Consider the following 26,718-nt stretch of genomic DNA (forward strand, 5'->3'; position numbering starts at 1 on the left):
TCTGAGGTTGGATTTGCAGAGTAAATCTGAGGTTTATCAAACAGTAGATTTAAGAAGTGCAGATTTTAGATTCCATTTGGTCTCGGCTTTTTCTTCATTGGTAAAAGATGAAGTATTTGTTAAGAATTTTCATATTCGAATGAACAAAAACATGTAAAGGATATTAGTTTGAATGGTATTTGTTTCACTCTTTCAAAGGTTTTTTCTGTATTTTACATAACCCATTAGTCCTCCCAGTATTTTTACTAGTGGCTTTTGTATTTGTTTGGATATTAAAATTTCTCTTGTTCAAGAATGTCCCTGTATGTATGTATGTATTAAAAAGTTGGCATATACAAAAGGTACGTTCATCCATTATTATTCAAAATTATAGCTCACACCAAGAATAATGATGCAGTTTTTGGAGGAAGCACTTTTAAAATTATAAATTTTATTAAAAGAGTCTTAAAATAGTAGAGATGACACACCAAGAATAAAACTTTGCTAAACTCTATTTAAACGGCAAGTACGGATCGATCAATTGAAGAACAGGGTTAAAATAGAGGAATTCTCATTCAAATTTATCTTTATTAGTTGTACATAAATATGTTCAAGCAAATATAATACTTATGATTGATTAATTGGACAATTTGGGCGAGCAGTAAGTGAGTATTTCATTCCTGCCTAGAAGAAAAATGAACTCAACTCCTCATCTCCCTAAAGTCTATGGCCTTTTTTCCGTGCCCTCCTCCCACCCTCGGGAAAAAAAAAATCTTCAACTTGTCCATTGGTCACCCTCTTTTGCATGTACAAAGTTGATACATATTAAGCAAACACTCGGATCGACAACCAAACAAATAGCGACTTTTACTTGTCCAACCGATGGGGATTCAAGTCACCCAAAAATGATCATATCTTTAATTAACATGAAAATTTTTAGCCAGGCAAAAATGATCATCTTGTACATATGATGATACTTGCAAAACAATACAAGTTGTTTCTTTACTGAATTTGAGAATAATGGATGGTTGAATGATTATGAAATAGATATGCACCTAATTTGAATTATATATATATATATATATATATATATATATATATATATATATATATATATATATCTATATATATTGAGAGAGAGAGAGAGAGAGAGAGAGAATGCTTAATAGTGTTGAAGTTTGAGACACCAAAAAAATTGTTGCAAGTCACATACTCCCACAACACGATACACTAAAGCGGTAGAAATTTCGGATGAACAAAATCATTATACTAGAAGAAGGAAGAAGAAAAAGAGAGAGAAGCAAGAGAGAGAAACTCAGAAGCCCTGATCATGGCCTGTTATTGGAGTGTGTTCCGAACTCAAATAACACAAGCATCGGTGATGGTGTCGGTGGTGTGGGCACGTCTGGCGCCATTGCAGGATGCAACGATGGACAAAGGACTTGGACGAGGACAGTGTCAACCCTACGAATTTTCTTTATGGTGTTTGATGAATTTGTCTCATTTTTATGATTCATGAAATATGTAATCACTGTTACCAAATAACTTCCAGGGGATTGTTTGATAATAAAAAAACACTAACACGATGTTTTATTTTATGATCTGCCACAAAAACTGGGTCAAATGTTTGATAAATCTGTCTAGTGTTTACATTACCAAACACCTCAAAAATTAGCCTACACGCCCTCATTTCTCTCACAATGAGGTTTAAGTCTGAGAATTTTTTTGTTCTCAACCAGAGGTAGAAGTGGTAGTGAAATAAGTACCCCTCAAAATGCAATACATTCAAGATGAACGTAATCTCTAAGAGAGCAATGAGAAATTTATAAACAAACTTCACGTTGTTGCTGTATAATTTGAAGGATATTCGAACACCGCTCCCTTTCTCTCTTTCCGGCGCTTGCTCACTCACGCATAACTTCGCCCTTCTTCCTCGCTGCGGTACCGGCTTCCGACGTCGGAGCAGGTTCTCTCTCTCTCTCTCTCTCCCTTTCTCTGTGCGTGCGTGTGTGAGCGCTTGCTTGCTTAACTGGCGGCCTTTCTTCGTCCTTGTTTGTTCGCCTACTCTTCCTCTCGCAGACCCCCCTTGTTCTCTCCCTTTGGCTTTTTAGTTTTTGCTGCGTCTTTCAATCCTTTTGAGTTGTTTAGCTTTTCCCTGTTGTCTCTTTGATAGATCCTTCTTTGTTCTATGAATGGTTGCGGTGGAAATAATGAAGACGTCGATCTTGTGATGGAGAAATTGGAGGACCCAGTTGTGTTTCGGACGAAATCGTTGCCTGTCATCAAAATTTGTAACGTCATGAAAGATATTTCCTTGATTCGTGATGCATATTTTTCCGTAATCAAGCAGGGCCTTAACCAGCCTTAACGATGAACTGTAAGAAAAAAAAAAAACCCTAGTTTTGAAAAAGCTGAAACGTGGACACTGAGTTTGGAATTATACAATTTTTTGGCAGTGTTGTTGAATAATTCTAAACCAGCAAGGATAAAATGTGGATGCAGTGCTGTTTAATTTGGAATACCCGGTGCCACTGTGTTCCATCGATGGGGAGCCGCAGCCAAAGCAGAAGCAGCAGCAAGAGGCGGAGGAGGAGGAGTCGCAGGTCCGATGACTCCGAGTCAGAAGCAGAGTCTGATTCCAGGACAGAAAGTGGCGATGATTCATCCCCACGTGAGAGGAGAAGTAGCAGCAACCGACAGAGGCAGCGAGAGCGAAAATCATCCTCTGAAGAGGGTTCTAGCAGTGAGGATGATCGACGGCGGGGGAAGCGAAGATCGAGAGCCGTCACAGAGGAGGAGATTGCAGAGTATCTGGCCAAGAAGGCGCAAAAAAAGGTAGGTAATTTTCTTCCTTTACTATTTTTTTTCTTTCTCCATGGAAGTAGGTTTTCCCGTTTTTGGGAATGGGAAACGAATTTGTGTGTTCCTATTTCATTTTCTCTCATTTTGACTCATCTTCGTGAATATGGGGGTTTAGGCGATGAGGGTGGCTAAGAAATTAAAGGCACAGACCGTCTCTGGTTATTCAAATGATTCAAATCCGTTTGGAGATACCAATTTGAATGAGAAGTAAGTAATTCTTTTGCGTTCTCATTTGTTTTAATAATGAAGCCAGGTGTGGTTAAAGACATGTGAATGCTAAATTCTTGTGGTTGTGCAGTTTCTTTTTTACTTCCTATATTCACGAAAAAGGATAAACAATATAAATTCTGAGGAACCATGTGCAGTTTCTCCACCTGTTGGATTTTGAAATATTTCTCTTATGATGTTTAATTGTTAAAAAATGTACCTTATTTGGGTTTGTATTCTAAATTTTGTGTTGTAAAGTTTTTGATAGATAGAGAGCTTGAGATTTTCGGTTGTTACAGTTGATTTGTATGTTTTTGGGGACTTCAGTCATTGTGTTTCTTGGTAGGTTTGTGTGGCGAAAGAAGATTGAACGGGATGTTGCCCAGGGTATGCCCTTGGATACATTGTCTGCCAAAGCGGAAAAGAAGAAGCAGAGAGAAAGAATGGTAATACCTCGTTTCATAAAATCTATCTTTTATCGTTGTCACCATAATAATTATTGCTCTTTTCTTTTTATGCCTTTTGCTACCGTTATTGAGTTTTATCTTGCGTGAGAAAAAAATTGAAATATAATTCAATGGATGTCAAGGTTATGTCTGGATGAGCTTTGGTTTGTACATTTCACAAATGGGAAAAGAATGAAGGAATTGTGCATACTGCTAAGTGAGTGCTATATTCTAAAGCACATAGCGAGCTCTGAAAATGTACTATACTAGTTTCTTTTAGAAAGAGATATTTGGTTTGGCATGACAAGGTACATTCTCTTAGGTATTTTCAGAAGTGCATGGAAATATCTTATTTGTCTAATAAAAAAGAGCGTAGCTGCTTTCTCGATCATCTTGTACATATGATGATGCTTGCAAAACAATACAAGTTGTTTCTTTACTGAATTTGAGAATAATGGATGGTTGAATGATTATGAAATAGATATGCACCTCATTTGAATTTGAGGAAGAAAATGGTAAAAAAGATCAAGCGAAGCAATCATGGTGACCAAATGTTGCTTGAAGTAGGAAAAAAAAAATTGGAGGATGTGGTTACTGGTTAGTCTATGGGAATCATTGTCCAATTGTCATCATCCATTGGGTCCTTGTTGCCATGATAAAAGTTTCAAGTAAGTGCATGGCATTTAGGAAGGTGCTAAGCAACTTGAACAAAAATGTAAGAATTAGCTGATAAATAAGAGAAACAGGGTCGGTATATCTTTTGAGATAACATCCCAAATGTTTAGGCCTGTCAAAATATGTAATCGTGTTTTTTCTATGCATGAACTTTTGTACAAATGCATTTTTTGTGTGAATTTGTTTACCTTTTTTATTTTTTTGTTTCTTAGATCACCCACTAGATGGCTGGGAATTAGACTGGGTAGCTTGTGGTTCAAATTGGTTTACCTAATATCAAACTCATTTGAGTTGGTTGAATAAGCTCTTGAGCTGAGCAACAAAAGAGAAGCTGGTTCAGTAGGATTAGTAATCCAAGTACAAACATGTACTCCTTTGAGCTCAAGTTGTTTATGCTTGTTGACCAAACCAAATATTAATGAGCATCCGGACTCTGGTATACACGTACAAACACAAACACAAACACGTGTACCACACTGATGAGTTGAATACCAGCGGGCTCAAGTTCAAGCATGTACTCCTTCAACAAGTTGTTTAGGCTTGTTGATCAAATGAGATATTAATAAGCAGCCTGACTCAGGTATACACGTACAAACACAAAGACATGTACCACATTGATGAGCTGAACACTAGCAGGCTCCATAGGGCTAGTGAGTAATTCATGTCAAGCATCTGAAAAGCAAATAGTGTTCTTGTCATGACCATCACCACTTCCGGATTGCATGATAGTGCTCTCTCGCTCTCTCTCTCTTTTCCCCCCACCTGTCAAGGATCCTTTGAAATTTCAATACATCTAAAAAACAGTGGCCTTGTAGTGACTGTCACCACTTCTGGACTCGTGCATGCGCACACAGACACTCACAACCTTCTTTGGCATGCCTAATGAGATAGTCTGCATCCATTTCATTTTTGGCTCTCAGCCCAACATTGCCTAAATTTTTTTTTAACCAACTGTCATACAAAAACAAGAAGAATTATTTTACTGGATGAAATTTTCTGGCATGCACAGAGCCTGGGGAGAGGCTATCTTTATTTTTTTTATTGAGATGAATTAGTTGGAGATTTTTTTTTATGCATTTGTAAGTTTTCATGGAAGAAAAAAGTAGTAAATTTGGTTGTGGAATGGTATATGCCATCTTGACATTTGGTGTCAACAAACTTTTGAACAATCAATGAAGAATTGTCTTTGATCTTGTGCCTGTTCTTTATAAGCTCATAATATTAACAATTTTATAATTTTATTAATGATAATATCATAATACTAGTATTATCGCTGTAGCTGTCATGATAATTATCATGTTTAGTGACTTTTTGAATGCCAATTTGCTGTTATGTGTTCCAGCAGTTATTATTTGGTATTCTATTTGTAACAGACTTGAATGCAATATGTTGTAGGCAGAAATAGAGAAGGTTAAGAAAAGGAGGGAGGAAAGAGCAATTGAGAAAGCAAGACATGAGGAAGAAATGGTAAGTTTTTTCATTTTTCTGTATATATATATATATATATATATATATATATATATATATAGTTATTATGTTTAAAACCACACCTAGGTGCCCTCCTAGGTGGCAGCCTAAACACCTAGGCTGAGGCATCTACGTGCCTCAAAACAAAAATATATTTTTTTATTATTCTAATGATAAAATTTTAATTACTTTTGTTTGTTCTATTGTCTAAGACTCTAATATACTGTTGGAGGTGGAGCAATTTTAAGACCCCCATTTTCCCCCTTTTTCTATTTTTCTTTTCCTTTCTTTCTCATTTTCCCGATACTTTCTGTCAAACAGCTCAGAGTGGGCCTCACCTAGGCTTTTCTTTGGAGTGTGCTGCCTACTGCTTTTAGCTACATAGGTCTTTGGTACTAAATCTAATTTGAGAACTCAAGAACTAAAATTTCTTTTGCAGGCTATGTTAAATAGAGAACGTGCTAGGGCAGAGTTCCAGGATTGGGAGAAGAAAGAGGAAGAGGTACATATTCGAGGTGGTTTTTAGCCTTTTTTAATTTTTAACTTTTTGTTATTTGAATTGAGTCAACCTCTTCATTCAAATCCGTATATTCTTATTTCTTGTGTTAATAATGAGATTTACATTACATTTTGGCAGTTCCATTTTGATCAAAGTAAAACCAGGTCAGAGATTAGACTGCGTGAAGGCCGGACACGACCTATTGACATTCTCTCAAAATACCTGAACGAGTCAAGTGATTCAGATATCGAGATTAATGAACCGTACATGGTCTTCAAGGTAAAAAAAAAAAAAGGTTCTCTAAATAAGTCTACAATGGTCAGATTTCTTCCTATAGAAAATTGTTTTATGCAACCAATCCTATGCTACATTTGAATCATGGCTAACTCAAAACAATAAGCTTAGCTTTATTACTATCCAGTGTGTTTTAGACTTTTAGTAATTAGTACAAAGGAATTGGATCTTGTTTGTTGAACAAGTGATTCTTCTAGATAGAACTCAGAGGTTCTGATATGAAATATGCATCAGTTTAGTGGCGTATCAAGAGATTCTTGTTACTCTCCATCATTCTATTCTGGACTTTACTAGCTCTGAACTTGGTTATGCATGAAACATGACCAAGGGAACTATCACATTTCTTGTGTGCTTGGCCTAGTACTTTTCCTGGCTTGTGATTATCTTTATTTTTATTTGATCTTTGTATAGTAGATGCAAGATCATACTGACTGGAAGGGCCTTTGCTTTTAAGAAGGAAATGTGACAACTCCTTTTGGTTCCATTGGTTTATGTGTGTTATTTTTAGAAGCTCTTACTTCCTTAGTCAATCCAGTTTTAGATGCAGTGTTAGACATTTGAATGAGATTAGATTTCAAATTGAGAAATTCTAACTCATTAACAATGAGTCTCATGTCAATATGGTTTTTTAATGGATTTTTAAGTCTCTCTTACCTAATGTGATCAACCATGTCACATAGGTACGGGTACGGGGAAATGTGTATGGGTACGGCGTTTTCACCAATCTTGGTACGCCGGTACGACAATAATTATATATTTTTAATTCTAAAAAACAAAATTGATATCATCACATCATTAAGACAATGTTCCTTTCATAGTTCCTAGTTCCTACATATAGTCTCATAAAAAAAACATAAACAGACCAAGACAACGTTTTGTTTTTGTGGTTTGGATCGGTTCTGACTCAAACTGATCCAAACGTACCCAGTCCCAGTACGGGTACGTGGGCTCCGCCATGTACCATTGTCACTTAGGTGATCGGGACCTGGAGGATGGAAGGAACTACATAGCCTTCAAAAATTAATTTTTTTACTTTTCCCCTTGCTTCTGGCAGGAATTTGACATATCTCTAGGTGCGTTTTCAAAATGACACAATCTTGTAATATGGGAGCACCCTTTGTGATCTTGACCTAAGGATCTTTCCTTTTTTCATGCCAAATTTCAGCTATTGAGGTGGCTGGTATTTCTTGCAAAAGTTTCTTCCAGAAAAGGGTTCATTCCATAGGTTTGAATATGCCTAATCGTGCTGATACTTTGGATGATGATTTACCATGTAAACTAGTTCACCACCAAATTCATTTCTAGGAATGGCAAATACCTTCTTCTAAATCTCAGTTGCCAAAATTTCCAATGACCATGCAAAAGTAACTTTTTCTTTGCCATCTCCTCTTCATCTGCATTCATTAGGTTAGATTGAGTTGCTTTGCCTTTGCAAACTGACAAAAAAATGTTTAACATTACCAACATAAACAAAGGGTCAAATCCTGGAACCCATAAAGGAACTGATTTTAGCACCTGAAATTGGGGAAACAGGAAACATAGCCATTTAGTTCCATCATCAATGTCCAAGACTCCGAGCAGCTACTTTTTTTACTCACTGGCTTTCTAGAAGCCAAACATCTTTGTGGTTTTGTTATTGAAAACAGGGAAATATGTAGGCTGCTCTATAAATTGACATTACTCAAAAGTTGTTTGGAGTCTTTGGACTCCTACACAAGTGTGAACACTGATAGTTTTTCACTGTTATCCCTTTAAGTTAAAAAACATATATTCACTGCTGAATACCCCTTCTTTTTTGTGGAAGGTAGATGATATTGTTGTCAGCTAGCTAACATGACATGCAACCGTGTGCATGTTGTGAACATAAGTTCATGTGTGACACCAAAGATGTTGTTATTATGGTCCATAGTTTTTGTCCCATCCTTGTTGTTTTGTGTAGATAGAAGGTACAAGTACAACAGTAACATGTAATGCCCTTTGAAAACTTTAGTCCTGTATCTAAGATAGGGAGGAATCTTGAGGGACTTATAAAGGAGTTGTTTAGTGATTGATTCTTTTGGTTCTTAGCCTTTTGGAGCTGAACCCGAAACTACTAAGGGGCAAGTTGGGATCCGCCAAACCAAGAGCCCGAGCCCGATGTGGGACTAGTCTTGATTGTTATGGTAGTATTAGAGCCGATTCAACACTTGGACCTATGGTCCTATACATGCAGATGTGTGTGCCACAAAGGGGCTTGATTGTAATGTCATACTTTGAGAAATTTAGTCCTATAGCTAAGCTTGTGAGGAATCTTAAAGGAATTATGAAGGGGATTGTTTAGTGATTGGTTGTCTATTGTCGTAATCTAGTAGTTGATCTCCTTTATCCAAGCTATCTCTTTAAGCCAAACTGGCTGGTTCTATGATGATAGAGTAGCATGGTCTGGTTTTTGGTCAAAGAATTGTTAGGCAGATAATAGAGACACATTTACCTCTCTCATGGTATATCAAATTGGCTTATGCAGAATGCTCAAAGTACATTCATGTTCCAGGGAAAATTATGTCATATTTCCTTTGAAGAGTAACCGGTTTCAGAAATTGGCAGAAAAGACTTACAATAGCTGCGGCTTTACATATTTTCTGTTTCTGTCTTTGGTCTGCTGTTTTTCATTTTTAGTACCGTAGCTTGGTTACAAGGATACTGTTGCCTAAACGATATTTGACTCAACAGGGTTTAACAGTAAAAGAAATGGAAGAGCTCCACGATGACATCAAAATGTACCTGGACTTGGATACAGCAACACCAACTCATCTTGAGTTTTGGAAGGTCTCTTTTTTTTCCTTTCTTTCTTGAAAGTTTAAATTTATATCCTGCATAAAAACAGCAACTCTTATATTTACTTGCAAGTCCCAAACATAAGTGAGAAATTCTCGTTCAAGAAATATACAATGGAAGTGGTTTCTGAAGGTATATTAGGGAAGTGTCACTCTTTAGGTTGGTGACCAACTAAGAGGCAAAAGCAGGCAATGTCTTACTTTTTTAGCTAAATATTTTGATTTGTACTGACTCTCGGTGTCATATCTGTAAACTATACCACAGTCACAAAGACAATCTTCTCACGCAAGTATACTGAGGACAACAAATCAGAATGGAAACTACATATTATTCATACAAGACTGGCTTCAAAAGCCATAACCTTAACTTAGAATGATACAATATTTACAGAGAGAAAGAGACAAGAGAGCGAGAGAGAGAGAGAGAGAATCTAGCTGTTGGGCTGGGTTCGAATGGCTTGAAGACTAGCCGTTGGAACTCCCAACAGCTAGAAACACACAAGAAAAACAAAAAAAAAGTAAAAACAGAAAAAGAGAAATATTACAAAAACAAAACATATTGCAGTCCTATGTACATAATATATACATAAGCATATATGTATCAATACATCCACTTAAATGCAGTGATGTATGTTGAAAGATATACACATACATATGTATAAATGTACTTAGATATAAACTAACAATGTGTTCCTTTCAAGGGTGATTATGATATATTAGATGCATTTCACCTCATTTAGTTTAGGTGGTCGGTGTTTGATTCATTTCAAATTAACATTTTTTGCTAGTCAGTAAAATTCTCATTACTTTTGTGTAAAGGTTGTTCACTATAAAACAGACAGTGGCACTGGTACATTCAGGACCAAGAATGAATGCAGTACTGATTTAATTTAAGTGAATAATCAAACACAAGTTCAGGCATAATGCTGTTGCAAGCTCGATTCTTTTTGTAAAACTTTCTTAGTAATGTGTGTGTCTTTAATGTTATTTTCACTTTTTTTTTTCAAAAAAAAAAATACAAGAGAAGCCTGTGTTGTAATGGTACAGTCTTCTCTCACCTAACTCAATCGTTGGATGTGTGGTGGGTGGATGAGAATGTGTGCGTATGTCTGAGTTGACTGTATTTTCTCTTGGGTGGGGGGAGGGGGGTGTTACACAGTAGTTCTTTCCCATGTTTTTTATTTTGAACATAAATGTTAATTCATATTCCTTATATTCTACATGATTGTGTTGTTGAAGGGGGTGTTACACCATAGGTTTTTAATTTTCCCATGTTTTTAACTTTGAAGTTAAATTTTAGTTTCATATCCCTTATATTCCACATGATTGTGTTGTTCTAATTTCTATCCCTTACTGCCATTGCCAGAGCTTGAGGAGTGCTGTCTTTTTATCATTTTTTGACTGCTTACTACAATTAACCATGTTTTTCTGGTGTAGAGAATTTTTTGGACTGAAGCTAATATATTAGCCTTAAATTGGCACATATTTTGCTAGCAATGTTCTGGTCAATAAATGTCTAGGGTTGACTACTGCCTACAATTAGATTTTAACAGTGAATAACTTAAAGGAGAAAAATGTGTATCATAACCTGTGTCAGTTGGTGTTTCGAAAGATTACATGTATTGACGTAACATATCAGTAAGCTTGTGATTTTTGTTAAAAATGAAGCTTTAAAGTTCATGGAAATTTGGAAAAAATCTTTAAAGAAGACATTATATGGAAATTGCTTAACTAAAAGGAGAACTTAGAGTTTTTATATTCGAATGATGGTGGAAGGCACAAAACATTGGCTGCACAATAATAAAAAGGGGGTCATGTGTATCTTGCATTTTTTTGCCAAAATAATTCAAATCTAACCTGAACCTCTGAAATTACTCCCATTGCCAATAATTTGGAACAAACACTTGGTAAAAAAACAAAATTGAATCTATATTTACTCTAGTGTTATCAAAATTGGCAATTGAATTGGCGAGGTTTTCAATTCAGGCAGGTTTGTAACATTTGGTTACACTTTAAATAACCTCATAACTATATTACTCTTTAAATGATTTCATAACCATAAGAGCATTTTAAGGTTTTAATTCATAGGGGGGAAATATGTTCCTAAATGTGTGAGAATATGCCACCAATGAAGATACTAAATATTCATCCCTAAGGGGCTGTATGTAACTTAAAACCCAAACAGGTTTTGATACTGTAACCTTCAATAAAGGCACGGCGTCAGAGACACTATGTTTCACACAAAAACATAAGGTAACAGACCGGGTTGTTACACTGCTGAAAGTAGTTCCAAGAATGTACCGTTTGGTTTTCCCTTTTACACTAGATATTGTAACACATGAGATGACATGATAAGAGCAGAACTGCTTTGTAGCTATCATTCTTCTCTTTTCCACTAGATATTTGCTGCAGCCGCATATGGATCACCTTTGCTTTCAGATTAAATAGAGCGAGAACTTCTGTTAATTTTATCCTTTCTAACAGGCATTAATGGTGATTTGTGATTGGGAGTTGGGTGAGGCTCGTAAAAGGGATGCACTTGATCGGGCAAGGGTTCGTGGCGAGGAACCACCAGCTGAGCTGCATGCTGAAGAAAGAGGCTTGCATTCAAGTATTGAGGCTGAAGTTAGGACTTTATTGGAGGGTAAAACTTATAATGAATTGGAGAAGCTACGTTGTGACATTGAATTAGGGATGCATGAGGGGACTGCAAAAGTTGTTGAGTATTGGGAGGCTGTTCTGAAACGGTTAGAGATGTTCAAGGCCAAGGTAAACATTATTCTTTGGGCTTGACTGGTTATTGTTTGCACAAATTTCATGCAATAAAGTTTTCAAGAGTTTCTGAAGTTATTGTAGCTTTGGGTTTTCTTCTATGATTATTTCTGGTGGTTATTTCACTGCATGACATTGTTTAGATATCCGACTGCTTGTTGAACTTGTAGAAATAATCTAAGTTTACCTTTTATGTTCTGGTCTTGATTTTTATGTTTGGAAGTGAATTCCAGGCGTGCTTGAAGGAAATTCATGCTAATTTGTTAAGAAAACATTTAGAACGACTCGAAACAAATTCTCCAGAACAGCACTTGGAAGAGGAAGTGGATATCAAGAATGCAGAGGAGATGGAACAGGATTTAGAGGGTATTTCTCTGACAAGAAGCTTTTGTCCCCTTGCTGGCTTGCATGTTTTCTTTGTTGCATGTCAAACCAGTTTTTCTCTTATGCAGAACCTCTTGCTTATTCTCCTGAGCTGAGGGCTGATGAGCCGACTAATGAATTGGAAGAAGACATCGGTTCATATTCACCCGAGTTATTGCATGGTGAAGAAGATGATGAAGGAATTAATCCTGAACATGATAGGGCTGAACTGGTAATAATATTTCTTTTAAACATCTTCTTTTATCCTGTTGACATGTTGCTTGGAAAATGTATGGTATACTGCCTTTTTTCAACCCACATTCTCTTTCTATCCTGCATTCTGACCCTTTGCATGTGACATGAAAATGATGATTCTGTAACAGGAAAAAAAGCGTGTGGCTGTACTGCAAGAACATAGGAAGCGACTTCAAGAAGCAGTGGCTGCTGCACGGCCTGCTTTGGCTGATGAAAGCATGGATTTCACAAATCAAGCAAGGGCGATTGCTCTGAAAGCAATGGGAGCCATGGAAGAGGGTGATGCTGTCTTTGGTTCTGGTGCAGAAGTTAACCTTGATTCACAGGTTAGTCTTGTCTTACTGTCGTCTCGTCCTTCTTTGAAATGTATTTTTAGTTATTCACGTGGGGAAGGAAGAGTTTTGGTTAGCTTCCAGCTGGAATTATGCTTTTTTTCTTTCTGTAACAATAGGGATTCAGTATCTCAAAAGAATGGGAAAGTAGACTGTAGGATTAGGTTTGCAGTCGGATCTCTTTTGCATGTGTTTTGGGTGAAGAACAAGTGGGGAAATGGCCCCAACGGTTAGATGGCGGTCGTGGTTTGGACTTTATGGGGTCATCTCTCTGTGTGAACTGAAGCATGCCTAGACTCTGAGGGCGGTGGAACAGGCTATGGGTTTTACTCATCAGTCTCTCGTCACAACTTGGTTTCCCAGTGTAGTAGCAGAAAAAAGGTTGAAAATGAAAAACAGCAACTACTTTTGATCTTGACCGTGACATAAGAAAGTCCTATGTGAGGTAGTCTGGGGGGAACTAATCCCCAGGGAAAAAGTCTGTTTTGATGAAAGCTTATTTCACCCATTTGTGCTTATATTCTGCATGTTTGCCTTCCTCCCGTGCCATCTCTCTCTCTGTCTCTCACACACACATTGTCATTGATGTATCCCGTGTCTATACTCTGTGCCATGTGGCGTCAACATGGATTCCACTGTCTTTAGCACGTCCAGCCGGCATAACTGTTACTCCTGTTAGCTCTTCAACTTACTGCAGAATGTATGGATATAGTTGAAGCGAAAAAGAAACTAGTTCATGGCATTTTAAATGATATTTTTTATGTTTTTATTTGGAATTTATGAAAATGAATTCGCTTTTTCTAAACATGCTTCTACTTTCTTCTGCACCTGTTTTTCAGGTGTATTGGTGGCATGACAAATACCGACCAAGAAAGCCAAAATATTTCAACCGAGTGCATACTGGATACGAGTGGAACAAATACAATCAGACGCACTATGATCATGATAATCCTCCTCCAAAGATTGTGCAGGGTTATAAATTCAACATATTCTACCCCGACCTTGTTGACAAAACAAAGGCTCCTGAGTATAAGATCGAAAAGGATGACAGCAATGGAGAGACATGTCTTATAAGATTTCATGCAGGGCCTCCTTACGAAGACATCGTATGCCTCATTCTTTTCTTCTCCTTTTTCCCATCTCAATACTCCTTCCAAAGCTCTCCCTTGACCTAACACCTCATGTTTCAGGCTTTCCGGATTGTGAACAAGGAGTGGGAGTACTCGCACAAAAAGGGCTACAAGTGCACTTTTGAACGTGGCATCCTACATGTTTACTTTAACTTCAAGCGCTATAGATACCGCCGGTGATGTTGGAATTCTTGAATTTGCTCTGTTGCATGTACAATCGCTGAACTAAAGCATGGAAAAAAAATTGTGATTTTCATATCAAGGGACAGAGGAATTAGGACCTTTCTCTCAATGTGCTCCTCTCCACTGCTTGAGAGCATGGAATTTCATTAGGTTTGGCTCATCTTTGGAGTCATGTATTCGGGAAAATAGTCTATCAGAGTGAGTCTGAATCAGCCCTACGCTTTGCGAGTGCGTGCTTTCTTAGTAGATGGAAATGTAGCAGAAAAAAATTAAGATGGAAATGTAACAGAAAAAAATTAACAATGACGCAATCTTTTTTTGTCATGAGAAGTCCGCTGATGTTTCTTTTCCTAATTGTATTTTACGTTGACGGCCTAAAGACTTCTCTGTCGATGTCAGATTTATACATAACGTCCCATTGAAGAATGATCAGTTCAGCAATGTCATCTGCAATCTTGGGTTTAGATCTTGTCATATGGACATTTGCCCTTTTCACTAAAAAGAACACGCATGTGTATTCAATTTATTTTTTGTCGTATGCTTTGCTATTTAAATTGGAGGTCAGATATAGGTGGTTAAAGACTTTAAAAATATGGAATTAATTTAATAAGAGGATTTCTTAAAAAATAATTTGAAACATCTAATTTAGGGTGCTTAACTTACGTTCATGGAATTAAAGTACTGTGTTCACATCATGGTTACTCTTTATCGTAGACTAAGTTTGATGGTATCATTATTGAAAATCACGTATTTCAGATGATAAAGTTATTGAGGGTCTGAGACACTAGAGATTCTTGAATCAAATATGAGGGTTAGTGCTGACAAGTTGTTGGACAATTCAACTCTATATAACTGATTGGAGCCACAGCCACATTGTACCTTTTGATCACATGGCCACACATAGCTCATGTGGTTCACCCTGTGAGTCACTTCCAACATTCCCTCATTAGTATTCACATGGGTATAGTCCATAACTAGCTTGATCTATCAAGAATATCACATTCAAGGATTTGTTTTGCCTGCAGAGCAATTTTTGTTAAATTGGTCACACAACACACACACACACACATACATATATATATATATATATATATGCCATGACTTTCATGGATATATATATATATATATAACTTGCAAATACTAGAAATTACAGATGCCATGACTTTCATGGATAGAGAATTTGAAAGATTACATGAGCGTTATGGGTGTGCCTCGCATGACTAAAAGTTTTGAAAATTTTCAAGATTGTCCCTTGTATTTGAACATCTTTGCAAATTTTGAGACAACTTGTGGTTTGACTCTTGCCTTCAATTGGTAAAAAGATGTTTCTAATCATACTTTTTCTTGAGAAGGCAAATTCTATCTTCATCTTTGCTCCTCATCTTGGTTATAGAGACAATCTTAGTATAGGTATTCATGAATACTACCTTTTAGGGGAACAATTGAGAAGAGAAAACCAATGTACAAAAGTTGTTCAGGGTTACCCCTACCTAGGAGGAAAAGAAAAATTATATTTTTTAAACTTTTGAAGTACATTTACAAAAAAAATTTAAAAAAAATGTTCTAACATACAATCTCACTTATGCATCGACAATATTGATCTTATGAAAAGCTGTGAATTGTATCTTATGGGAATATCTCAAAAGAATTATGCGCTTGGAACTTAAGTATGATTGCTTAGAGAGAAAAATGTGAAGGTGTTGTTATCTCAAGTTGTGGAAATATGATCCTGAACATCGTGAGAAATATTTAAAAAAAAATTCAGGATCATTTAGGGTCCCAAAAGATCCATAACTAGATGCCCAAAATTCAGATCAAAAGATTTTTCGCTTAACTCCGTCGCTTTATAGCGTTTTGAAAATAATTTTGTTGAGAAGAATACTTTGAAATTAAACATTTTACTGATCGTATACGTAAACTGGTATCCTCTTGTTGCCATGTCCAAAGTTAGAAGATCGTAGCATTGCATTCAATAGATCAAATATAAGGAAATTATTTTCCATATCATTAAATTCATTATAACAGCATAATGTAGAAACGAAGATAGTCATAGGAAGTCGAACAATAGCTTTTTCATCCATGAGGCCGATTGATGCGGGCACAAGTAGAAACCACCGCATAGTGCAACTACTAATCAAGCCTACTTCGAGGAAGGCTCGCTGATCCCAGCCCACATCCCATCAGCCGGGTAAGGCTCACCTCGAGCATAGAGTGAGGAGGGAGGGGGTTCAGGGCTCACCTCGAGCGTGCATGGCAATCATAGAGTGAGGAGGGAGATACCTCGAAGTGGCTGCAGCCTCTCCCTCTTTCCTTCTATCCTTAGGGTCTAAGACTACTTTGGGGTCCAGATGAAGAACAAGGCATTTGATCAATTAGTGTGTTGTGCATCTACCATTTGCATTGTTTGCAGTTCAAAAGAATAGTGTCCACTGAAATGAAATTGGCAATCTTGACTTTCACCGGCCTCCTGTCTAACCAGTTGCGCTATGCCCTTTAGAGATAATTAGGAGATAGCAGAGCTCCCTATTTGTATCCACATCACCATTTACTTTACCATTTCATTCTTTTTGTAGAGAGATCATGTCTCACCAATCCTAATTTCTCTAAGAACACCTTTGTTGGGTTTTTTTTTTTTTTTTATATATATTCATTCCAACGATTGAAAGATATGCGCTTCTTTAATTGTTATCTAGCTCAAGATCTCGTTTTGTTTATTGGACTCATATAAGTTTATGGGCGATGTGTAACTTCCTCTTTCATGCACATGTGATCTCCTTAGTCATACCAACTTTAAGTTGTGCTTCATTTTTTTTTTGGGTTAGTTTTTGTCTTAAAATACGCTAAGAAAATTGCATGTGCCTATGATATATACATTATTTTTGGAGAAAGCTCACCATCGAAGACAAATTCTAGGGTTTTGTCTTCACCTTAGACGTGCATACTCACCTTTCTAACATGACATGGGAAGCTATTTCTTAAACAATACGTTGGTCAGAGCATGCAAGTCTATTTTAAAATAAAAAATGGTTCTATGCGGAGTAGCGACATAACCTTGGTTTGTTAGTTCAGCCATTACTTTTTGTATGTCCCTTAGATTTAAAGTGAGTAGGAGGCTACCTTTTACCTCTTAAGGTGATGAAAGGCCAAAGCTTCCACCCAAACCATATCCTCTTAAGACACAACACCTGTTTTTGATGTTTTGGGGTTCCGTTCCCACCATGTTCCAACTTGCGTGCCAATGGTCCTCTTTAGGGATTCGAAACAGAAATAGACCGCTTACCAGCCCCTTCCCCATTTGTTGTGCCAATCTTTTTTGGGGATCTTATTTTCATTCCACTGAAATTTATCGGTTTAGTGCACGATTTCCAAATATCAAACTTGGATAAATTCGGAGAAAGATTCAGACCTAGGAGAATCATTTGGTTGCCAAGATTACACTTTCCAATCTGGAATATAAATTTCCAGCATGATCTATTCATCCATCCTCTCTTGAAATCAGCAGAATACCACCTTTTCAGTTCTAATTGGATGAAGTTTGAGTGAGGGATTTTCTTCTTGTTGAACTTGCAGACTCTAAGAAGTTTGCAGTACTTCTACATGAATTTGAGCACGAGATCTACGTTCTCTAGGACTTGCTGTTTATTTGTTTCCTCCTTTAGCGCAATCGCCAACAAATATACAATAAAAAAAAGAAAGATAAAAATTAACTTAAGAATGCAGCAAATCTGAACCTCCATGCAACTAACTATAAAGTTAAACTTGACAATGGAATTCCAAATCATACCCGCAGGAGGATAGGGCCTCAAACCCTTTTAGTAAAACATATGCAAAATTGATATACATCAAGCAGTTAGACAACACTTAAGAATAGTTAATCCCAGCAACAGCTTGAAAAGTTGATGCGAGCTTTGGAGAGAGAACTTTTAAATTATAATTTTTGATGAAAATAGTAGACATGACACACCAAGAATAAAACTTTGCTAAACTCTACTTAAACGGCAAGTATGGGTCGATCAACAGAAGAACAGGGTTAAGATAGAGGAATTCTCATTCAAATTTATCTTTATTAGTTGTACATAAACAAGTTCAAACAACTAATAGAGAGAGAGAGAGAGAGCAAACCAATTCAGCTTTTTTTTAGTCTTTTCATACTGATTCAAGAAAAAAAATAGATCAAAATCAGTTTGTGTCATTAATTTAGTTTTATATCGCCAAAACTAATATCGTGCTTGACTCGGCCGAGCCAGCCAAGTGTTGTTGTGGATCGCTTGGATCCTAACCCATGACCCAATAACTGAACGATCTTGATCCAACTCAGGCGATTCTCGAGTCTGATCACCAGGTTTGCCAACTATGAGTTGATGTCTTGTGAATTAGAAATAAAAATCGGCCACCTATCAGTTCCTACCCATCCTTTGCACCAACTCCCTCGTGTATTCAATATTTAAACAGTTGTTCACACAAAAGCACACTCAAGCAACTCGAATCCAAGCTAAACTAATAATCCTAAACTACTCTTGCTCGATGAAATTCCACTGTAGGTGTTGTTCACTCGTTTTGATCATCAAATGCACAACATGGGTGTAAGGTCACAAACCTTGAAATTAATAACATAAGAACTAAGTTCCAGTATCTTTTGAAAACAGATATAAACTAATGCAAACTGGAAGAAAAATCAACCTAACCAAAGTAACTCACCACACCATGCCAACCCTATGTATGCAGAATGAGTACTTTATAAACTATCATATCAGACAATAGACTAATGAATTATATAAAATAATTATTCTTAACTCCAAATCAGACCAAAGACTTGCTGGACAGATGCTTCACATGCTGTTTCAGATGACAAAAATATAGAAATTCAAGTGAAAGGTCCAAACTACCTTTATATTATGTAGAAAGTGGCATTCTAAACAAATTCATGAAAACTATCGACACCCCAAAGAATCGACGAGAAGCTGCAAGAATTCGACGCCAAGCAACTCGAGCTCGATGACAGTCGACTTATGCGTCGATCTTAGTAATGAAAATGCAAAAGAGAGTGAGAAAGACAGATTTAACGTGGTTGGGCTTGTTAAGGCCTACGTCCACGGCTATAAGGCACTCAGGCTCTATTCTTATTGACAAGGAAGAAGATGATGTACAATGACAGAAATGAGTTCCTTTTATAGAGAAAAAATCACGTTTTATCATAGGCAACATTTTTCTTGCTTAGATTAGATGAAATCCTTGATTAATCCCAAGATTGTGGTATTTCTTTTCTTCAGATCTTGCTGCCTTTTTCATCCGATCATAATCCAATTACCAACTCTTTATCCGTTTTCTGATTGTCGTTATCTTCTCCAACGGATTTGTTGCTCTACCATTTTCTTTAACACGTAGGACGACTGCTGCAATGTGTCGAAAAGATGGGAGCCACTAAAGCGTTGCAAGAGGGTCATGCCGGCGCCTGTGGTGAGCACCATTCTGCTATCACAGCGATAATGAAATAAGTGAAGGCTGGCCTACCATGAACATGTCGAGCATGTAAAGAAGATGACTAAGTAGAACATATTGCGGACAGTATTCAACTTGAAAGAAAAATTATGCTGTTAGATACCTAACACATCAGAAAAATTATAGAATTGAAAAATCATATATTTCAAAAGATATTGGCCCATAAGTTCATAAACGTTCGACAATATTCTGTCATATTTCTGCAACTTTCAGAAACTAGTTGGCAAATTAGTAACAAAAATCATGTCAAATGATTTGCTATACTGTAAAAATTTTACAGCAAAATTCTGTTGAAAACTTTTCAGATCATTTGCAGATCATGTTCAGATCATTCTTTATTGACGATTGCATACATGTCAGAAAAAAAGGGAAAAATTCGATCGTTAATTGATGAAGAATAAACTTTACTGATGTTTACATGCTGTAAATAAATGCTATTTGTCGATAAATGCCTTTATCGACGTCCAAAGAACATAATTAACTGACGTTTTCTTTCGTCAGTGAAAACTCTTTATCCATAGGTAACAGTTCCTGTCCACGTCCAGATAACGTCAGAAAAAAAAATTACCTAAGGCAGCATCAATGATTCGAACGCTTCAAACTAGTTCCTGTTATGCCATATTTACTGTTACCAAACAAGAGACAGAGGCAGATGGAATCAAACAGACCGGCATATTGAAGAAATAATTTACAAATAATCACAAAATTAAATGGCATGTAAGAGGAAGATAAAAGGACATAGAAGCAGGGGCGAAGGCAGGTGGTGCCTTTGTGGGGCATACCCACTCTTTGAAACCTCAATCCAGTGTTAAAAACTTATGTGAAATTGGGCCCAGTTATATAAGATAGTCCAAAGTCCCGTCACTGTCCTATGGTCAATCAAAAATTTGTTAACAATATAGTGCCACTTGCATTAAAAAAAAAAATCTGGCTCCACCCTGCATAGAAGATGCTAAAACATTAATCAAACTTTTATCCCTTTGATATTACAACTGAAATAAAAAGGACTGCGTCATCATTTGATGAAAAATTTGAAAACAAAAAGGCACCATTTGACCATGATATCGGAATTTGAGGGTATAAGATTCACAAGCCCCACAAAAATGTGCTTTCAACATGTCATGTCATATAAAATAAAGTAGTACAAAGGCACATTAGTGGGCCAAACAAATATGGACATCAACTATTGGCATGTATCATGAGGGGAACTGAGAAGGCGTCGGGAAGCCTTCAATGAAAAGAGAATTCGTACATGCTAAATGCATGAAATTACTTGCAACAGTTACAAGCGGCAAGAAAAAGTATGCACACAACTGAAGTGAGTGTGTCCAAGTTGATCTTCGAGCTTATCATGCATGTTTCTCATTCAGCATGTCACATCCTGCTTCTAATGTGTTTACTTTTTCCTTCACTTGAGCATTTTCTTTGCGAAGTTCTCTATTGCCTGGACTGGCATCAGAAAACTGCAAAGGGCTTACACCTGGCCCCATTGTCTGTTCCCGACTATCTTGATCTTCCCCCATCTCCTGACATAGCACATCATCGTGTCCAGGTGCATCAGATACTCCTTGAGGTCAGCTAGCAAATATATATATATATATATATATACACACACACACGCACACACAAGATGTCAATAAAAAAATATCAACACTTACAATAACGGTTGGTCTCCGAATTAGAAGAAATGGCATTATTGCTGGTTCGAGTAGCAATGAAGACCTGAAAACTAAACATTGGAATAAATAGTTTTTTCATGTAATTTAGTTATAGTTCAATATATTCAAATTAATTCTTTATGAATCCTTAAAATTTAAAATGACAATTTACCAGTGTTGCCATAAATCTTGCAAAGCTCTATGTGGCGGTGGTGTCTTGGTATTTTTGCTTTGCACATGCTTGTGTGAAGCAGGAATAAGCCAAGGGGTGGGGCATTACAGCTCAAGGTTTTACATTGCTGGTGAGAAGCAAAGTCTCTCGTCCTGGGCACAATGTCTTGAGTAATGAATCAAAGAAGAAGAAGAAGAAGAAGAAGAAGAAGAAGAAGAAGAAGAAGAGGAAGAAAGTTTTGCATTGGTATCTTTGAGTTTCGTCAATTATCCATTACATAGGAACGGCTTTTGAAGTCTGACATTCATGTTCTACAGTATAGTTTATGTAGAAACATAGTCCATATTGTCTCATAAATAAGTGAACACCATTGTTAAATCTAAATTGTTCATGTACTCATCGAACAAATGAAAGAGATGTCTAACATGGAGTTAATTAATCAGTTTGCATTATGAAGCATGTTCTGAAAAGCAGGAAGATGGTGGAAATTCAAGATGCTTAAACAATGCATATACTTGGAAAATTACCATGATTCAACATCAGATCTGTTTTGACGACCTTGAATTTTGATTCAATAATAAAAAAAAATCTACAAAAAAAATTGCACCTCAAACTAGAATTGGAATGACAATTCCAGTTCTGCTTTTACTTTGTGTTTGATAATCAGGAATTTTGATTCCAGAATTGAAAATGATGTGTTTGATCAAACACGAATTAAACTTCTAGAATTGATGAATTAAAACCATATGTTTTAAAGAGAGACTAAAAAATTCTAAAATTATGGAATCATAACTCCATCCCCTAAGGTAGAATCACAATTTTAGTATTTTGATTCAAGGATAAGTCCATCATTCTGAAATCAAAATTCTTTGCTTGATAACACAAGTCTCATTTCATTAAAAATGATAATTTTAATTTTAAAATTCCACAATGCCGGCCTCATCAAATACCCTCTTAAGGAAAGTCATTCCCACCTTAGAGGAGACAAATCAAGAAGTAAATCTCAAAAGTTGGCAAGACTAGTGTTAACTCAAAAATTGAGGGATGTATTTTATCTTTCCCTTGCTGTACTTTGTATCTCTTGTGCAATCATCTACGTATGTATTCTACCCAAAATCTCCATATATATCTCTAGTGTGACTCATTTAATCTTAATACAAAAATTCGTATAGTTCTCCTTCCATTACTGTTTGCTCTTTAAAGGGAAATCAACAAGCATACTGAAGATGACTGCATGGACCCTACAGTTCTCTAGTATCTCTAACAAGGACAAAACGATTTGATATATGAAAGCGGTACATAAACTCTATCAAAAATTCCCAACTTGTAAGAAAAAACCAATCTGGAGAATTGTGTTTGTGTACATCAGGGTACATATAAAGAGCCAACTTAGGATGCATGAGGAGCTTTTTTGTAGTATATGAATACAAACAGCTCGGTTGATGAAGGTTTCACGGCGACATGGGGCTGAAAGTCAGGTCAGTAACTTGTAAAAAATATTATTATAATGTGGGTGAACAGATGGGTGTGTAAAAGCCACCTAGACACGCACGCTGATCATGCACTCCTTATGCCATAATTCACGATTAAAGCTCATAAATATAGAAGATGTAGCAGAAAAATACGCGGAGGTGCCTTTTCTCGAAACACGGAAGTTGTACGTGGCCAAAAATCGAAGTGGAAAAATATCAGATCCACTTTCTCATTTCCGCACAAAAGTAAGCTTCTTAGCTAAGGACACAAGATTCTGAACATGCTTTTCTTCATGTTAATAGTTAATATTTTCAACAATTTTAACAGAGGCCAACCCCCTTTTATTTTAAAGTTTTATAGGGGCGGAACTACAATGTTTGAAAAGATTAATAGGTAAAATTTAAATTTCGAAAACTTCAACAGGAAGGAGAGCCATGGCCTCCTCCTCTGGCCCTTTTGACAACATGGTGAGTCACATGGACAAGGATTGATGTTTTGTATAGGAGTTGTTTGACAATAAGAACACTACATGAGTGTTCCTCAAAAAATTAAGGCACATTCGTGTAATACTAGTTCAGAACACTAGAACCTCGGACTAGTGTTTCATGAATAAGATTAGGAGTAACTAGTGTTATATGAATGTTTCTCAATTTTTATCGACGCAGCTCAAGACTCTAGAGGAAGGAAGAATGGGGGGCCTTCGGGCCTCGCTTCGAGCGGTGGAATGATCCTCTCGCTCACCCGAATTCGTAGGATAAATTCATGAAACATTCACGTAATGTTTCTGTTACCAAAAAATCTCATAGAAGTGTCAAGAGTAAAGTACATGCAATCTAAAAATGTTTGATGTTTTGATATATGCACGAATAATTTGTTTTCTTCTTTGGCTTGATGACTCAAGATGGTCACAACTTCGATGCTAATGTCTACGCACTGGGCAGCCATGTTGTAGCTGGTGTGAGCAATTGCCCATGCCACTAAATTTACATGGTCTTCATATAACAACTTTATTAATTTTTTATTTTTTATATTCTTTATTAAAGTTTGAAATTTAAACTTAAAAGATCTTTTAATCAAAATTTTTTAACTTCGCCACTGTGTTACTCTGGCTCACAGAAAAAGGTTAGCGAAATCATGAAACAGATGCTAATGTGAAGCGTGCCAGCCGCTTGCTCAACTAGCTCGCTATATATACCAACCGGGCTTTGGAGGCGTATGATTATTCTATTATCCTCAACAATATATTATGTCTCTCTCTCCTTAGTCATGACTTGTTGTCTTTACTTGAATTTAACTTTTATTTTTCTGTTGAAAAGTACACAGATAGAAATTAATCCCGCATGGAAGAGATGCATCTCTAATCCATGCATGACTTTGGGCTTCCAAGAGCTCGCCGATTGCTTGGGAAGTTAGCGGCGTGTCCGGAAATTTAGGTAAGGCCGGACATGCACGAACTTAAACGCAACTCCTGTGTTAAAAAAAAAGAAAAAAAAAAGTAGGATCCACAAATTCAAGTTTACAAGAAGGAAGGCCTTTCTCGGGATTGAAGAAGCCATGAACATGAAGGATGGCCTTTCTCGGGATTGAAGAAGCCATGAACATGAAGGATGGCCTTTCTCGGGATTGAAGAAGCCATGAACATGAGATTATCCCGAAGAAACTATGCACCTATAAGAAAGCGCCATTCTCTTGGTAGATGCACCAAGTGCCGGCTAATATATATATATATATATATATATATATATATATATATATATATATGAGAGAGAGAGTGAGTGAGTGTGCACACGAATGTGTGCTCTCATCCACTAAAACATTCAACTTATGATGATATATATATGTGTGTGCGCGCCCGCTCTCATCCACTAAAACATCCAACTTGCGTTATTGATGAAGTTAACTTAGAAATCTTTATCCCATGTCCTGCTTCATCTAGCTACAGTTGAAAGTAAATCTTCCAATATAAGTCGCGTAAACATTTAAAAGTAATCAAATGTTGATTGTTGAATATTAGAGAAGCAGGAACCTGGGTACGAAAAAAGGCTTAGTACTTTACAGCTTCTTTTATCGATGGTGTTTGACCCAGCTGTCATAGAAATTTAATTAATTAAGGAGAAAGTTGATTTGCATCGCTACTCCTGTAAACTTTTCTCAAGGTAATCGTACGTATTAGACTTTATTAGCTAAACTGGCTAGAGGTTACATTAGTAGTTCAGATGGACAGAAGCCACTTGAAGAAAGGTCCAAGTCGTCGATCATTTCTTTGTTTTCAGGGTTTAAAGTTGTTTCTAGACTCGAGTAAACTCATAGTACACTCATCAATTAGAATGTCATGTTACAAATGGTGTTCATGACAATCGAATTAGTAACTAGGCTCTCACTACACCGTATCAACTACACTATGCTCCTCTGAGTTAAAGGTTGCATTATTAGTTGCCAAAACACTATCGACAATTAATTTTGTAGGACATCAACCAATTTAAATTGTCATATTATTTTTGTGAAGCTGTCTAGGCACTTTGAATAATTAACCTACACATCTCGAAATGATCATTCTATTGTGAATGTCGTTCTTTTTCTTTTAATTAAATGGATGATCGCATTCACCCAGTCATCAGTTTTTAAAACTTAATATTAAGGCTGATTTCGCATTAAGCGGTATGACACCATATGCATAAATAGTAAATAATTTATCTACTTCTCTTATCCATTCTTCCCATTCATTACTTGTTGTGATACCATGTGCAAATTAATGAATTTAACTGCCGGCTCTCTTTCTCTCCGTAAAAGCGATCGATTGAGCTCGGCCATATAGATGGCCCGTCATAGATGGTAGTACTCATTAAAATCTGTTGACTTTTGAATAAGTTTTAGGGAAATTCTCGGAAGTACTCCTAAAGGTTTGTTAGTAATTAAAGCACCTGAACGTTCGATATTGTTGAAGAACACAACTAAGTTTTTAAGAGTTTTTGCAAAAATATTCATACGTATAAATAAATTGGCATTTTTAATAAATGAATAGCATATTGGCTGAAAAAACCTGCACTGTTTTCCTCAGTCCTTATAAAATCCTATATGAAAAGTAGAACATATATCTTTTGAGTTGATTATTAATGTTAGATACCAACCATACCTAGCTAGTTTTATAACTCTTTACTTTCCATTTCCGATGTCAATTTCTTATGTTTTTATTTATCTCAAAGTCATTCTTAAGTAAATGGTCGGACTCCCTCTCTGATTGAATTTAACAGGGTTTGTTATCCAATTACTTAACGGTTTCTAATTTTAGAATGCATTTGTCCAAGTAAGAAAAAAACTGGAGATGGATCTGGCAAGCTTCAAAATGAAAGGACGGATCTGGAATATAGCTAATAAAATGAGGATGGTCATGGAAATTTTAATTTCGAAATTGAACTACTACTTTTTTTCATCGTTTTGACAAATTCATGTTTAGCCTGTTGAAATTATTAAGAGAAGCTTTGAAATTTTACCAAGAGAAACAATCTTTACCTTTAACTTAAAGATAATTCAGGATATAAATAAGAAAACAGGAATGATTTTAGAAACTATACTATACAAAATTATTTACCTGCTATCTTTTTTCCATAAAACTAGCCGCAGGATGCATCTCCATGTTGA

The 26,718-nt window shown here is 36.4% G+C and overlaps 1 protein-coding gene across 3 annotated transcripts; it reads left to right on the forward strand.

The window, feature by feature from the left end:
* The first annotated feature begins 1,804 nt into the window (after positions 1 to 1,804).
* On the forward strand, positions 1,805 to 14,597 carry LOC116251150 (cactin). 3 transcript variants are annotated; one of them, XM_031625243.2, is made up of 15 exons: positions 1,844 to 1,945; positions 2,153 to 2,356; positions 2,436 to 2,814; positions 2,957 to 3,048; positions 3,395 to 3,494; positions 5,565 to 5,636; positions 6,076 to 6,138; positions 6,274 to 6,414; positions 9,139 to 9,234; positions 11,727 to 12,011; positions 12,248 to 12,380; positions 12,467 to 12,609; positions 12,761 to 12,958; positions 13,804 to 14,070; positions 14,155 to 14,597. In XM_031625243.2, exons 3-15 carry the CDS (start codon positions 2,470 to 2,472, stop codon positions 14,272 to 14,274), a joined length of 2,055 nt encoding a protein of 684 aa, XP_031481103.1. In that variant the 5' UTR covers positions 1,844 to 1,945; positions 2,153 to 2,356; positions 2,436 to 2,469; the 3' UTR covers positions 14,275 to 14,597. The 3 variants fall into 3 exon arrangements, with proteins under 3 accessions (XP_031481105.1, XP_031481103.1, XP_031481104.1); XM_031625244.2 differs by having other exon boundaries at positions 2,482 to 2,814; XM_031625245.2 differs by lacking the exon at positions 2,153 to 2,356 and having other exon boundaries at positions 1,805 to 1,945; positions 2,482 to 2,814.
* Positions 14,598 to 26,718: the final 12,121 nt, after the last annotated feature.

This window comes from Nymphaea colorata, chromosome 3 (genome assembly GCF_008831285.2).
Source record: "Nymphaea colorata isolate Beijing-Zhang1983 chromosome 3, ASM883128v2, whole genome shotgun sequence".
Lineage (NCBI taxonomy): Eukaryota > Viridiplantae > Streptophyta > Magnoliopsida > Nymphaeales > Nymphaeaceae > Nymphaea > Nymphaea colorata.